General features: G+C 34.4%; 1 protein-coding gene across 1 annotated transcript in view; it reads left to right on the forward strand.

The window, feature by feature from the left end:
* LOC110037667 (mitotic spindle checkpoint protein MAD1) overlaps nucleotides 1-16,686 on the forward strand; it is a 90,082-nt gene that overhangs the window by 21,649 nt on the left and 51,747 nt on the right. Inside the window, exons 7-8 of the mRNA XM_020742364.1 lie at nucleotides 215-462; nucleotides 638-809. Of these exons, the coding sequence (XP_020598023.1) occupies nucleotides 215-462; nucleotides 638-809 (420 nt within the window). The remainder of the gene's footprint in view (nucleotides 1-214; nucleotides 463-637; nucleotides 810-16,686) is intronic.

Here is a 16,686-nt window from a genome sequence, read left to right on the forward strand (position 1 = left end):
GACTCTGTGGGCTGGCGTTGATGTCCATGACATCTCATGTCATTGCCATCTTATTTGCTCTCAATTTCTCTAGCTCATAGGACAACTTTTGTTTTGCCATTTTCCTTTTTTGCTTTTGTCAATTTTTGTTCTGGGTTATATACCACACCTAATTTTAGCTGATAAGCTTTTCATATATGGTTGATTTTTTTCATATATTATTGTTTTCTTCTAGGAGGCTGAATTAAAAGAGGCTAGACAATTGAAATCTTCACATATGAATAAAGAATTATTGATAGAGCAGTTATTGGAGGAAAAGGAGCGCAGGGAAAAGGCAGAATTGGAGCTTAACCGACTACAAGAAATTCAAGTACATGCTCAGACTTTGGATTCTGAATTAACAATTTGGAAATCATTGCTGAATCAGATACCTGATGTGTCATGTTATGATGACATACCAAGAAAATGTGCTCAGTTGCAGAAGTATGTTATAGCCTTTTATTTTTCATTTTTTTTTTTTTGTGTACAACTAGTTTGCAGCATTTTCCACTACTGCAAACAATTGATGTTTAACTATTATTCTTTCTACTGAGAATGTTGCTCTAATTATATCCCAGGCACCTTATTTGTCATTTTCTTTCCTTCTATATGTTTTCAGAGAAACAATTGAAAATATGCTTAAGGTTGGCGAGACTAATGCACTTTTGAAGGAGCTTCAGATAAACTTGGAAATGGCAAATCTTAGTAAAGAACATGCTGAAAAAGAATGCAAGCTAGAGCAAGAAAAGGCTATATGTCAATCTTTAGAAGTTAAGAGGCTTGAGTTGATGGTGAGTAATGACATGTATCTTATTTGTAATTTTTTTTTTCTTTCCTGATTTTTTTGCTTCAAATGACATGTTGAATTCAACTTTTTAAGCTTCACCTTATTTTAATTTCTATGGTATATCTTTTTATAAGGAAGTTTGTTTGATTTATATCGTTCTTAAAGGCTTATCACACACATTGTTTTTATATTCAAAAAGGCAATCTAAACCTAAAGAGAATGTGGGGGCAGTGCGTAAATAGGGATAAAATTTCCATGTGATGGAGGGCTTTATGTGATTGTTCTATCTCATTTGGACAAGGAGGCTTGGGTTTATGACATATTATGGATTTTAAGGCATAGGGATTGCAATTGAGAGATCTTGAAGAAAGTTAAATGATAAATTAAGGTGTAAAATATCCTTTTAACGAATGAAAGGGTGAAGGAAGAGTAGTTCCTTATTCACAGTTTGAGGTGGTCCACATACTCAACTTGGATCAATTGGGAGGAATCCACCATCAGCAATCAACTTGGATCAAAAGGAAAAAAATCTTAAATTAATGATGAAATCATTCTATCCTTATACATTAAAATTAATAAAAAAATGAAATTAAATGTTGCAATATTTGGGCAAAAATGACGAGGAATAAAAAAGCTTGACAATGGGCCAAATTTGGTTATTTGTAACTTAGTTTTACTCATTGTAATGGGTGATTTAGCCTTCATAATTAATGGTGGGACCATACTGACTCACCACTATGTATTTTTATGTGTGAGTGCTTGCTTTATGATAATAACGTGCTAAGGAATCTGTCCTTTTGCACGAGAACTTTAGCTTTATTCCACCCGTGAACCCGCTTTCGGTGTAGTGGGGTTCACTTTATTCTTATCTGATGTACCTAACGCATTATTATCCTCAACCACTGTCGGTTGAACTCGATGCGTTTTCTCTTTAAATAGTCTTGTATCAGAAGTTTGCAGACACACAAGAAATAAACTTGAAGTCCGACATCCCAAACATCCACTATACTCCAACCTAATCCATCCGTACGAAATTCCAACCTAGCTTCCCTTCCATCACCCACTATTGAAAGAACTTGTTGGCACAACGCCACCCAAAATCTTCTTTCATCATGAAACCATATTCTTCTGTTGGTAAGTTCTCTAATGCGTGTCGAACATGGGCTAGGATATTTACTCCTCCCTCAGAGATGCTACAAGATAGCATTAGATTACTCTTCATCCAGATCTACGGATAGCACATCGTAATCATTTGGTAGATCTAGGTTACTCAATATGGCTGCTCTCGCCAAATTTCCCTTTTTGTTCTTGTATTCCCTTGCGAAATGCCCTTCCTCTCCGCAGTATAGCATCTGCACTTTGAAGACCTCGGCTTGTTTTTATTCTTTATAACCCGCAAGTGGGTGTCATGCGGTTTTTCTTTGTAATTCTTCAATTTTTTGAGGTCGTATTTATTCTGATTGTTGTAGTAGCCATGTACTGATATTTTTCTGCAGATTGAGAGGTCTTTGATTCCTCTCTATATTGCTGCCTTTTTGCATAGGTCTGAGATGTATTGGTAAGTAAATCGTATTCTTGGAAGGACACCGATTGTATTACCTGGGTACTTTGCTTTAAATGCTTCTTCAATTTCATTTCCCAGTATAGGGGCATTTTCCTGAAAAATTTATCAAAAAGTTCAGGATTTATAAACATACGGCCAGACTTAGCCGCAAGAACTTTGTAGTCGTTCATGTAATCGAACAGATTCTTAATTTGGTTACAAGATAATCGTTCCAAATCAAGATACGCACGATTTTGTTAATTTTGTTCTTCCGGTGATCCTTGATACAGATCTTCCATTAGAATTATCCTTCGAATCCGTGACAATGCATTTTGTTGATCATCGGCTATGTTAACGAGGGCTTTGTATTCATCCTCAAATGCCATTCGCCACTGGATCCATACTTTTTTTTCTACTTCGTCGAGTAGATTTTCAATAAACAACACCTTCGCCTTATTATCTTGAAACTGTTTATTATTAATCAGTTTAAGAGTAATTGATTTCTATCTGGATATCACATCGTTATACAAAGAAAAATCATCAGGTAAAATTAACAGAACTCCTTGAGAATTGTGGGCCGATGGGAGAGTCCACATATTTTGCTGATAAGTTCTTTTGAAGTCAGATGACTTTATTTTGAATTTCTGAAATTGACTGGATGATGATGATGAAGGTCTGAATTTCTGAAATTGACTGGATGATGATGAAGGTCCAACCTAAGAACTAGTGGTGGTTATAGGGTGATACATAACTGGACCCATAATTGGTTCATTTGGTGGTGGGTAAGGGGAAGATGAGACAGATGCATACAAACTATCAGCTTTAGATGCCATCTTTTTTAATTTTGGATAATCAAGATCAGCTAACTGATCTTCTATGGAAATATAACAGAATTGAGATTGTGACTCAGGTTCTGATGAAGGTGGAGTTTCAGGTGGTGGTCTTAAAATGAGGTAATCAAACTTTTCAGAATCAAAGGTTTCAGAATAATTGTTCTCCTCGCCACGTTTCGGGGAAATTTTTTAAATTTCATTATTACATAAATTCATGTATAAAAATAAAGAAAAGTTATCATTAGAGTCTTCCTTTTCAGAATTATCTCAAATAGGAATGTTTTCATCGCCTTCTGTATTGAGATCATAGTCCCAAATATGACCATCTTCATAAGCCATGAAAATTAGTTCGTCATGGTTTTCTGGTTCAGGGCTTTCTGTATCATTTGTGGAATGGTGAGCAATAGCAGGTGGTTTATTTGTGGTATAACCTGAGAAAGAAAGACAGAGAGCACCGTCAATCCGTTGATGGGTTTGTAATTGATGTGGAATTTGGACAGTGGGTTGGTCATAGGGTTTTAGGTTCCATGCTAACCCTTGTAATTGTGTAATAGTATGCCTTTCTCCTGGAATTGCAGTAATTTCATGAGAAGAAAGGTAATCAACAATACCAGATACGTTATACCTGAAACCGGTGTGACTGATATTTATTAATCTTGCAACAAGAGCCCTGATAATCAAGAGGTTTGATTCACCTTCCTTCCATTCTTCATATCCATGAGTCATAATTACAAGTTCTATGTGGTGCATAAAGTCATAGATAGACATCATCAGATTTGGTGTAATATACACCGTGTTCCGAATAACAGATCTACCTCCATTGTTCCAATGATTGAAACATCAGATCGCTATCTGGTGTCTCTTAGTACAATTAATGCAGTAGTTCCAGCATCTTCATTAGTCCGAGGTGGATATGCTGCATACCTTCGCGTATTAGTCGCTGATACAACTCTTGCCTAATAAAAGATAAATTTACTTGTTCACCCTCTGTAGCCAGAATTCGTGAGCAGTGTTGATATACTCTATGCTTGCAGTAGTCCAACCATCTTCATAGAGGGTCTCAGCGGGTACAAGATTTGCACATCGTTGTTGTGAAATCACTAGTTCAGCTTCCGGGTTAAGCTGACTTTCAAGAGTATGTTGATAGAAATTTCGTCTTGATAGCCTTCGCTGCAGTTCATAAGCAATACGTGATCTCATCCGATATCCTCAGATTTGATCATCAATAGTGGGTGATGAGGTGGAAGGTAGGTTGGAATTTCGTACGGATGGATTAGGTTGGAGTATAGTGGATGTTCAGGATGTGGATGCCATTAGGGGAGTTTTTGTTTTTCTTTCAAGAAATTTTTGTTGGGATTTTGAAAAACAAAGAGAGATCCTTTAGGCTTAGATATTTCATGTGGAGCTGAAGGACCGTCAATGGAAAGATTCTGAGGTTGCTTTTGCAGAGTGCCAATAGATGACTCAATTGATTGAGTTTCACTTTGCGTTCTTCGTTGAAGTTTATCGCCAATAGTCTATAACTTATCAGAAACAACAAGCAATAGTTGAATAATGATATTATTTTGTTTCATAATAGAGCTTAAAGCAGATGAGCTGCTTTGTCTGGCGTCAGCAGGATTGAGATATCCTAAAGCCGGAGGTTCAAGTGAATCAGTAGCTTGTAAAGCTGTTTTATAGTCACTATTGTTTGAAGACAGTCTCCAATTGTTCATTCACTATAAATTGAAGATTTCAAACTTAAATATGTCAGAAAAATTGTGTTCTGAGTTCACCTTTCAAGAATTCTTCATATCAATCTATAAGTTTGTTGCTAAGATTTTTTTAATCATTAATTATTATTTAAAAACCTTTAATCTATATATATGGCTCATTCTCGATGCATTGTGCAATTGTAAGGTTGAACAGGGCTGAACAGGGCTTATCAGGGCTTATCAGGGTAACATTGAAACTCCAACCATATATATATATTAAAAGTTTTTAAATAATAATTAATGATTAACAAAATCTTAGCAACAAACTTATAGATTGATATGAAGAATTCTTGAAAGGTGAACTCAGATTTTGTTAATCATTAATTATTATTTAAAAACTTTTAATATATATATATGGTTGGAGTTTCAATGTTACCCTGATAAGCCCTGATAAGCCCTGTTCAGCCCTGTTCAACCTTACAATTGCACAATGCATCGAGAATGAGCCATATATATAGATTAAAGGTTTTTAAATAATAATTAATGATTAAAAAAATCTTAGCAACAAACTTATAGATTGATATGAAGAATTCTTGAAAGGTGAACTCAGAACACAATTTTTCTGACATATTTAAGTTTGAAATCTTCAATTTATAGTGAATGAACAATTGGAGACTGTCTTCAAACAATAGTGACTATAAAACAGCTTTACAAGCTACTGATTCACTTGAACCTCCGGCTTTAGGATTTCTCAATCCTGCTGACGCCAGACAAAACAGTGCATCTTCTTTAAGCTCTATTGTAAAATAAAATAATGCTATTATTCAACTATTGCTTGTTGTTTCTGATAAGTTGCAGGCTATTGAAGATAAACTTCAACGAAGAACGCAAAGTGAAACTCAATCAATTGAGTCATTTATTGCCACTCTGCAAAAGCAACTTCAAAATCTTTCCATTGACGGTCCTTCAGCTTCACATGAAATAGCTAAGCCTAAATGATCTCTCTTTGTTTTTCAAAATCCCGAAAAGATTTTCTTGAAAGAAAAACAAAAGCTCCCCTAATGGTCTCCACATCCCGAACATTCACTATACTCCAACCTAATCCATCCGTACGAAATTCCAACCTAGCTTCGACCTCATCACCCACTATTGATGATCAAATCCGAGGATATCAGATGAGATCATGTATTGCTTATGAACTGCAGCGAAGACTGCCAAGACGAAATTCCTATCAACTTACTCTTGAAAGTCAGCTTAACCCGGAAGCTGAACTACTGATTTCACAACAACGACGTGTAAATCTTGTACCCGCTGAGACCCTCTACGAAGATGGTTGGACTACTGCAAGCATAGAGTATATTAACTCTATTCTGAAGAACGAATTCTGATTACGGAGGGTGAACAAGTAAATTTGTCTTTTATTAGGCAAGAGTTGTATCAACGACTAATACACGAAGGTATGCAGCATAACCACCTCAGACTAATGATGGTTCAAATACATGCTCTACACAATAGAGATGTTGGAACTACTGCATTAATTGTATTAAGAGACCAGATGATGATCTGATGTTTCAATCATTGGAACAATGAAGGTAGATCTGTCATCCAGAACACAGTTGGTGTATATTATACCAAATTTGATGATGTTTATCCATGACTTTATGCACCACATAGAACTTGTAATTATGACTTATGGATATGAAGAATGACATGGAGGTGAATCAAACCTCTCAATTATCAGGGCCCTTGTTGCAAGATTGACAAATACCAGTCACACCGGTTTCAAGTATAACTTATCTGACATTGCTGGTTACCTTTCTTCCCATGAAATTACTGCAATTCCAGGTGCAAGACATACTATTACACAATTACAAGGGTTAGCATGGAACTTAAAACCCTCTGACCAACCCACTGTCCAAATTCCACATCAATTACAAACTCATCAACGGATTGATGGTACTCTCCATCTTTCTTTCTCAGGTTATACTACAAATAAACCATCTCATGTTGCTCACCATTCTACCAATGATACAGAAAACCCTGAACCAGAAAACCATAACCCTGAACTAGAAAACCATGATGAACTAATTTTCATGGCTTATGAAGATGGTCCTATTTGGGACTATGATCTCAATACAGAAGGTGATGAAAATATCCCTATTTGGGATAATTCTAAAAAGGAAAACTCTGATGATGATTTTTCCTTATTTTTATATATGAATTTATGTACTAATGAAATTTCAAAAATTTCCCCGGAACGTGGTGGGAAGAACAATTACTCTGAAACCTTTGATTCTGAAAACCTTGATTACCCCATTTTAAGACCACCACCTGAAACTCCACCGTCATAAGAAGCTGAGTCCTAATCCCAATTCTGTTATACTTCCATAGAAGATCAGTTAGCTGATTTTGATTATCCAAAATTAAGAAAGATGACATCTAAAGCTGATAGTTTGTATGCATCTGTCTCATCTTCCCCTTACCTACCACCAAATGAACCAATTATGGGTTCAGTTATGTATCCCCCTGCAACCACTGATTCTCAGGCTGGACCTTCATCATCATCATCCAGTCAATTTCAGAAATTTAGAGTAAAGTCATCTGACTTCAAAAAACTTATCAGCAAAATATGTGGACTCTCCCATTGGCCCACAATTCTTAAGGAGTTCTGTTAATTTTACCTGATGATTTTTCTTTGTATGATGATGTGATATCCAGATGAAATCAATTACTCTTAATCTGATTAATGATAAACAGTTCCAAGATAATAAAACGAATGTGCTGTTTATTGAAAATCTACTCGGCGAAGTAGAAAAGAAAGTATGGATTCAGTGGCATATGACATATGAAGCCCTCGTTAATATAGCCGATGATCAACAAAATGTATTGTCACATATTCAAAGGATAATTCTAATGGAAGATCCGTATCAAGGATCAACAGAAGAACAAAATCGTGCGTATCTTGATTTGGAACGATTATCTTGTAACCAAATTAAGAATCTGTTCGATTACATGAACGACTACAAAGTTCTTGCGGCTAAGTCTGGCCGTATGTTTATAAATCCTGAACTTTTTGATAAATTTTTCAGGAAAATGCCCCTATACTGGGAAATGAAATTGAAGAAGCATTTAAAGCAAAGTACCCAGGTAATACAATCGGTGTCCTTCCAAGAATACGATTTACTTACCAATACATCTCAGACCTATGCAAAAAGGTAGCAATACAGAGAGGAATCAATGACCTCTCAATCTGCAGAAAAATACCAGTACCTGGCTACTACAACAATCAGAAGAAATACGGCCTCAGAATATCGAAGAATTACAAAGGAAAACCGCATGACACCCACGTGCGGGTTATAAAGAATAAAAACAAGCCGAGGTCTTCACCCACGTGCGGGTTATAAAGAATAAAGACAAGCCGAGGTCTTCAAAATGCAGGTGCTATATCTGCGAAGAGGAATGACATTTCGCAAGGGAATGTAAGAACAAAAAGGGAAATATGACGAGAGCAGCCATATTGAGTAACCTAGATCTACCAGATGATTACGATGTGCTATCCGTAAATCTGGATGAAGAGCAATCTGATGGTATCTGTAGCGTCTCTGAGGGAGAAGGAGTAAATACTCTAGCCCATGTTCGACACGCATTAGAGAACTTACCAACAGAAGAATATGGTTTTATGATAAAAGAAGATTTTTGGTGGCGTTGTGCCATCAAGCTCAGCAAGGAACAAGAAAATTGTGCTCACAGATGGGAGCACAATCAGCTAATTCAGGGACCATATACACGCTGTACTTTTATATATATGCGCATTCATTGTGCATTATGTAAAATAACAGCGTGCCCGTTGTGTTCTAATTTTAGTTAAAGATCTCTGTACAGAAAGAACTTGTCTTGCAGCCATATCACTCCAAAGAGACGCTAATACAAGAGTTACTGAAGTACTCCGATCATCTAGTTGAGGAGAACAATAAGTTACAACAACTTCAAAATCTTCTGGAATCACAACTAGAAGAATCAAGGAAAGAACTCTAACTGCATGACAAAGGAAAGTAGGTGATAGTTGAAGAAAGCGAAGAAGAGCTTGAGGAAGACCGTGGCGCTAAAGTGTTCAATGAAATTCTCAAGGAACAGGCTCAGAAAGGGCCACGAAAGGTTACGAATAGGATATTTAACCTAATAATTGTTTTTAATATCTCAGGTGTTGAACAATTCAGTATTCGTGCTATAGTGGACACAGGTGCCACTTCGTGTTGCGTAAATATAGGTGACGTGCCAATAGAAGCAAGAAAAGAACTGAACTATAAAGTAGTATTCAGAGGAGTAAATTCTGTGACTGAATCCACTAAAAAGATGAAGGCCGGTACAATGATAATCAACAGCCAGAATTTTCGTATTCCTTTAATCTAATGCTTGGAGATGGATGCAAAAGACGACATCCAAATGCTGTTGGGATACAATTTTATAAGAAGCATGAACGGAAGAATGAGAATTAAAGGTAACACTGTTACTTTCTATAAAGAAATTACTCAAGTCAACACATAAAAAAACCAATATTCACTACCAGGAATTAATACGCTGCTAAAGAAGATAGGAAACAACAAAATCTACTCAAAGTTTGATTTGAAGAGTGGATTCCATCAGGTTGCCATGCATCCTGATTCAATTGAGTGGACTGCCTTTATAGTCCCAACAAGGCTGTTTGAATGGCTTGTGATGCCATTCAGATTGAAAAACACATCAGCAATCTTCCAAAGGAAAATGGACCATTGTTTTTAAAATTGCTCAAATTTCCTTATAGTTTATATTGATGATGTCCTGATTTTTTGTAATACAGAACAAGAGCATAAGGAATATCTGGAGAAGTTCCTCATGATTGTTGAAAAAGAAGTACTTGTATTATCAGTAACAAAGATGAAGATTGCGGCTCAACAGATCGAATTACTAGGAGCTATCATTGAGAACAGAAGGATAAAATTACAACCCCACATCATTAGAAAGATCGCAGATTTCCCTGATGAGAAACTCAAAGAAAAAACAAGGGTTAAGATCGTGGTTGGGAATCCTAAATTATGCAAGGTCTTTTAAGCTTCACCTTATTTTAATTTCTACGGTGTATCTTTTTATTAGAAAGTTTGTTTGATTTATCTGGTTCTTAAAGGCTTATCACACATTGTTTTTATATTCAAAAAGGCAATCTAAACCTAAAGAAAATGTGGGGCAGTGAGTAAATAGGGATCAAATTTCCATGTGATGGAGGGCTTTATGTGATTGTTCTATCTCATTTGGACAAGGAGGCTTGGGTTTATGACATATTATGGATTTTAAGGCATAGGGATTGCAATTGAGAGATCTTGAAGAAAGTTAAATGATAAATTAAGGTGTAAAATATCCTTTTAACGAATGAAAGGGTGAAGGAAGAGTAGTTCCTTATTCACAGTTTGAGGTGGTCCACATACTCAACTTGGATCAATTGGGAGGAATCCACCATCAACAATCAACTTGGATCAAAAGGAAAAAAATCTTAAATTAATGATGAAATCATTCTATCCTTATACATTAAAATTAATAAAAAAATGAAATTAAATGTTGCAATATTTGGGCAAAAATGACGAGGAATAAAAAAGCTTGACAATGGGCCAAATTTGGTTATTTGTAACTTAGTTTTACTCATTGTAATCGGTCTATGTGAAAATAGGCTTGCCTGTCATCGCCTACCCTAGAATGACTTGGGTTAAGCGGTGAGATGGTTGACTAAACACGAACGAAGATGAATTAGCTTGTTTCGACTTGTCAATAGCTCGATTCTTTGCCTTCCAGTTCATTGCACTTGATGAACGTCCAAGTTCTTGCTATACGACAACACTATAGAGGATGATTAGTTTAGCATGACTACTAAGCCAAGACTGAGTTATATGCCTCAACTTCGCCAAGTTTAAGAAGTGCTCAAAGAGAGCTTTGTCTGAAATATTAAATAAGAGGATTTCAGTAGGATTTACTTTGTGGTTTTTAATGTTTAATTGAAGTGAACAATATTCTTTTATGATGATATCAAACTTGGGTTGACGCTGTTTAAGTAATTTGATTTCTATGTTTTTATTTGTACTAATTGTGAAGGTTTCATTTATGGTGGTCACATAAAGTTATCAAATCTAATAGTTTGAAACAAGATAGATTTCGTTATCCTATTGATGTGACAGGTTCTTTTATTATGTGATTTATCATTTATTTGATCATGTTTGAGTTTGTTGAGCTCGATTTTTTGGTCTCATTTGTTTCTTAGACTCGAGCCATAAGAAATATATGCTTTTTGAATTAATTGAATGAATTCTTCAAACTTAGAAAATTTTATTTGGCTTTTAGGCATTTAAGCTTGCATAATTGGGAATATTTTGGTTTGTTTGCACAAATGATCTCTTAAAGTTAGGATCATTTTTTTATTATGCTATGACCTATCAATAATTTGAGAAAATTTCTCTGATTTGGGTTACTTGAATTATTATAGAACTGGATAACAATTATCATTACGTTCACAAAATGGGGGCTTATAGAGTGCGGCCACTTATTGCCTGATCTAATAAGAAGAGCTATTGATCATATTTGGGTGTATTGAGTTTGACCTTTAGGACAGCTCAAGTTTTTCTAAACTTGAGCCATGAGGGACTTGTGCTTTTTCAAACTTAATTGGTTAAAATTTATGGAATTGAGAATCTTATCGTTTGATTTCAAAATCTCAACAAGTCAAAGTGACAATGTAGAACTACTTTGCATATGTTCTTTTTAAAAAATCATTTTTCCTTTTTCCCATATAATCAGATGAGATCTAATATCAATCATTATGGTATCTGTTTTAAGATCTTTGCATGAAGTTCAATCATTCCTACAAAATTCCTTGTCTTGCAGGCAGATTATTAGTAGGTTTTGAATATAAAAACTTAAAATGACACCTATCTTATTGGAGGCTTTCTGTCACAACACTTGAATCTGACTATTCCACTACATGGAAGATATTAAATGTAATATTTTTTCAAATATCAACTGTTAATTAGAGGCACGAATCTTTGATGGATAATTACTGTCCTTGGTTATTATCTGGATCAATTTTCTTTAGAATGTTTGAAGTTGTACCATAATGTTGAAGGCTCTAGACATTCTTATTCAATAAAATTTCAAGTTTTTCTGAGCTTGCTGTCTAACTTCATCAATTGCATCAAGCTTTTTCATTCCCAAGCGAGCATGCTCTTGGGTGGGCTCATATTAAATTGCTACTTGATGTGATTGTAGCTTAAAATCGAGTTGTAGGATTAAGTTCTAAACACCAAAGCGTAAGTAATCTTTGTTGACATTTTTGGGCTAGAGTAATATACCCATAACACTTTAATCATTTTAATAGGCCACTTTTTATATTTTTTGTGAGATTTTTTTTAGGAAACTTCACCAAGAATTTGTTGGACATTTTATTTTTCCTTGATTAATTGTTGAATATTGCTAATCAAATTTGTCACGCGATAAATCTATATATCTATGTATTTTTAAAGGTTGACCCATTGTCTGAAATGATATGACATGACCTGCTGAATTGATAGATTAGATTATGACTTGGATTTTGATTGCTCGCTTGGTGCAACTTTTTTGAATGGAGTGGTTTTAGCTCACTTGAAGAAGTAGTTGGCAGCCTAGAAACATGTAAAGGAAACTCAAATAACCTAGTAATTACTTGGATTGTTACTTAAAAGAGAAGGTGAATTTGTGATATATAGATCTCTTTGTTGAATAACTCCTAAAGAATATATGAAATAAAATGCTAGTTGCAAGATATAATGGATAAGAGGTTAGCTAGATATGTAATTTGTCTTGAAGTGCACCTGTATTTTTTGTTAACAAGAAAGATATATGTATAAAATTGTGCATTGGTTATAGAATTATACTACAAAGCTTCTAAGTATTTTTTGTTATGAAAGCAATATCTAAATAATCTGTATTTTTTGTTATCTAAATTATACTGCAAAGTGTACCTGTATTTTTTGTTATGAAAGCAATATCTAAATAATCTACTAACATAATTGATCCAAATATACTACAAAGCTTCTAATCCTTCGTTAATCATTGTTATCACATCCCTTCAAAAAAAAAAAAAAACATCACATAACAGAATAAACTGATACAGAAAGTAGCAAATCATCATCAGTCTCTTCCTCATCCTGCACCTCCTCCTCCTCATCCATTAGCTATTTTACTTTCTTCTGTCACAACGCAACTTTTCCATCTTTGCTTTCATAGCAGTTGTTTGAGCTTCAAACTAAGCAGTCCTTTGGGCCTTAACGCCCTCAGTAAATGCAACGACACATCTTTGATCTAGGTCATCGAGCAAATCAATATGATGACTAGAGATAAATGACGTGCATTGTATGCCAAACCCAACGAAGCTAAATCATATATTTTTCCTTTTTATCTATGACAACTTCTCTCCATACATTAAACTCTAATTGCTCAGAATGACCACTCCAATTGCCTGCATCTGTTAAGCTCTTGCTCTGTCTCCTTTAGCCTTATATAGTCATCCTACAAAATATTATGATGAAATTAAAACATAATAAAATTTCTAAAAGATTGCAATTAAAAAAAATTACTTACATATGCTTTCTGTGGTGTTGCACCTAGTGCTGATGTGTTATATTATGTAATTCCAAAGCTGTCGGTTTCTTTCAAAACACTTGTTTTTGTAAATCTATTTTGAAATTTAGTCTCTTTAATGTTTTAAAACTTTCTTGCATACGTTACTTCTGACGTACTACTCTTCTCTTATACTTGGTGTAAGAATTTGAGCCTATAATTTATGAGGTGTTACCCATGCCACCCCAGTCAGATGCCCAGAGCCTATAATTTGTGAGGTGTTACCCATGCCACCCCAGTCAGATGCCCAATTTTATTTTGTCTGCTTTGTTTTGTGAATGTAGTCAGGAGATGCCCATAACTGACATAGCTCAGACCACACTTCCCCTCTAATCAAAGGAGATTTTCTCCCAGACTTGTAAATGTCTGTGAACATGCTGTGTAAATGAGCAGTGTCTTCTCAAAAAAATTTTAAATATTATATCAAGCTTTGATATGCACAACATCATAACAGCCATAATCAGAGTGAATTGTACAACTTTCCAACAATTATTGTTATGTTACACCCAATATTTCCTTGAATTTTTTATTTTTTATATTTTGTGGCTTTTCTTCCATTACCCATGCAAAGTGAGCTCTTGATGCATTAAATATTATTTTTTCATGGGTTAAATTCATATTCATTTAAAGGTGATTAGCCTGTTGATGTTTTAACTTGGGCATTTATATATGGTTCATACTCATCGCGAGAAGTTCTAAACCAGTAATTTGATTAAAATCTTCTGCAGTACATATTCAATATGACTTTATTTGACATTAAATATGCTTGATTCTTATGTATCACAAATAGACATCGAAATTTTTCTCTGTAAGAAAATAAGAAGTCAAGATGTCACATGCAAAAAGAACTCGACACCTTTCAAGAATTCATCAATTAATGCTTTTCCGCCTTTATACAACCAAGATCTTTCACTGCTGATATTCATACTCTATACGAGCCTAAATTGACTCCACAAGATTTTGAGTCCATAAGATTTTGATGCTTAATTATTAAGTATAAGTTACAAATAAGCTTTGTAAGAATTATGTCACAATTGGCCCCCCAACTCAAGTACCAATTTATCAAAAATAATATTTGTTCTTTTGTATGAATTTGTCGATAATTTAACTAGAAACTTGGGACAAAGTTAACATCAAAATTTTATTTAACTGTTCAAAAAAATGCAATTTAACTTTTGAAAAAAATGGCACAAATTGATGTAAAGGAAATAGCCACAAATATACTTAATTCTTATTACTTCTAACATCAACTGGTTTACAAAAAAATGTTGGGCCAATTACATGCATAGCACTCGAGACATTGATACTTACAAAACTAGTGCACTCCTTCAGTCATTTATCAAATTCTCACTGAAATATCAAACAACACAATAAACCCAACCCATATTTTTCTTTATTATCAAATTCCCAGTGTTTTAGTTATGGCATTTATAAATGCATAGATTCAATAGTTCAAAAAATTTATTTCATCTTGAAAACTTGTCGCAGACAAGTGAATTACATTTCAATGAATTTTTGTGTCAGAAACTTTTATGACATACTAGTCTGCCAGAAGTTTAGTAAAAAACTTTTAGGGGAAAATTTTGTCGATTATAATTGGCTTTCTTGTAGCATATCTTTGAAAGTAGTAGGATGTATCTTAATGCAGAATGAAAGTGGCATTTGCTATTACGTTAAGGCAGTTGAAAGTTAAAATGAAATTAAGAAAATTATCCAACTCATGATATGACACTACCAGTTGTAATATTTGTTTTAGAGGAATTAAAATACTATTTGTATAGGGTGAAATATGTAATATTTATTGATCATCAAAGTTTAAAATATGTTTTCGGATAGAAAATGTTGAATTTCAGGAAAAAGAGATGATTTGAGTTGATTGAACATTATGATATTTGATATTGAATATTGTTTCGTAATAAAATAATTTTAGTTGGTGCTTTGAATCAAAATTTCACAAGTTTGGCAAACTGGATGCTTAATAATTTGAGTTTATTAAAGAAATGTAAGCTTCACAATTACAGGTCAAAAGGTTTAAGAGCAAATTGAATTTTTGTTGGATTTGAAATGTAAGTATACAACAACAACAACAACAACAAAGAAGCTTTAATCCCACTATGTGGGGTCGGCTACATGAATCATTTTTCTCCATTGCGTCCTATTTAGTGTCATACTTTCATTTAGTTCTAGTAAATTAAGATCATTTTTTATACAATAAGCCCAAGTCTTCCTATGTCTACCTCTGTCTTTCTTAACACAAGTCGAATCTAAAACATCTACTCTTCTAGTCGGATCATCAGATGGTCGACGTTTAATGTGACCAAACCATATAAGAAGACTTTCTCTAATTTTGTCCGTCACAAAAGCTACACCAACCCTATCATGGATATATTCATTTTGCATTTTGTCTCTAAGTGTAAAGCCACTCATCCACATAATAATTCTCATCTCGGCAACACTTAACTTATTATTATGCTTCTCTTTTAAAGGCCAACATTCAACGCCATAGAGCATTGCAGGTCTCACCACCGTCTTATAAAATTTTCCTTTCAGTCTAAGCGGTACTTTTCTATCACACAAAAGGCCCGAAGCATTTCTCATCTTCAACCAACTTGAATTTTACTATTAACATCCCCATCTATGTCATCATCGCTTTGAACAACAGACCCAAGATATCTAAATCGTTCACACCTTTTAATTATTTGATCTCCCAAAGTCACACTTCTGTCACTAGAGCTATTACTACTAAAATTACATTCCATGTATTCAGTTTTAGTTCTACTTAAACGAAGGCCTTTAGACTCCAATGTAGACCTCCTCAACCCGGAATTAGTGTACTAATAGTCAACGGACCCAAGATGCTCTTAGGCTTCCGGCTTAGTGTACTAATAGTCATAGTTTTTTTCAACCCGGAAGCCTAAGAGGACATTTATAGGTCAACAATCACCACATCGATATCAACATAATTTCTACTGAAAAAGACCAAACCCAATAGTCCATAGACCAACAAAGAAAGCTTGCAATATTAGAAAAAGATTTATATGCATTGAAGTAAATTCTATAAATCTCCAAAGGTTATTTCTTGGAACCTTATCGTAAGCTTTTTCTAAATCAATAAAAATCAAATGTAGATTCTCCTTA

This window comes from Phalaenopsis equestris, unplaced genomic scaffold (genome assembly GCF_001263595.1).
Source record: "Phalaenopsis equestris unplaced genomic scaffold, ASM126359v1 Scaffold223212, whole genome shotgun sequence".
Classification (NCBI taxonomy): domain Eukaryota; kingdom Viridiplantae; phylum Streptophyta; class Magnoliopsida; order Asparagales; family Orchidaceae; genus Phalaenopsis; species Phalaenopsis equestris.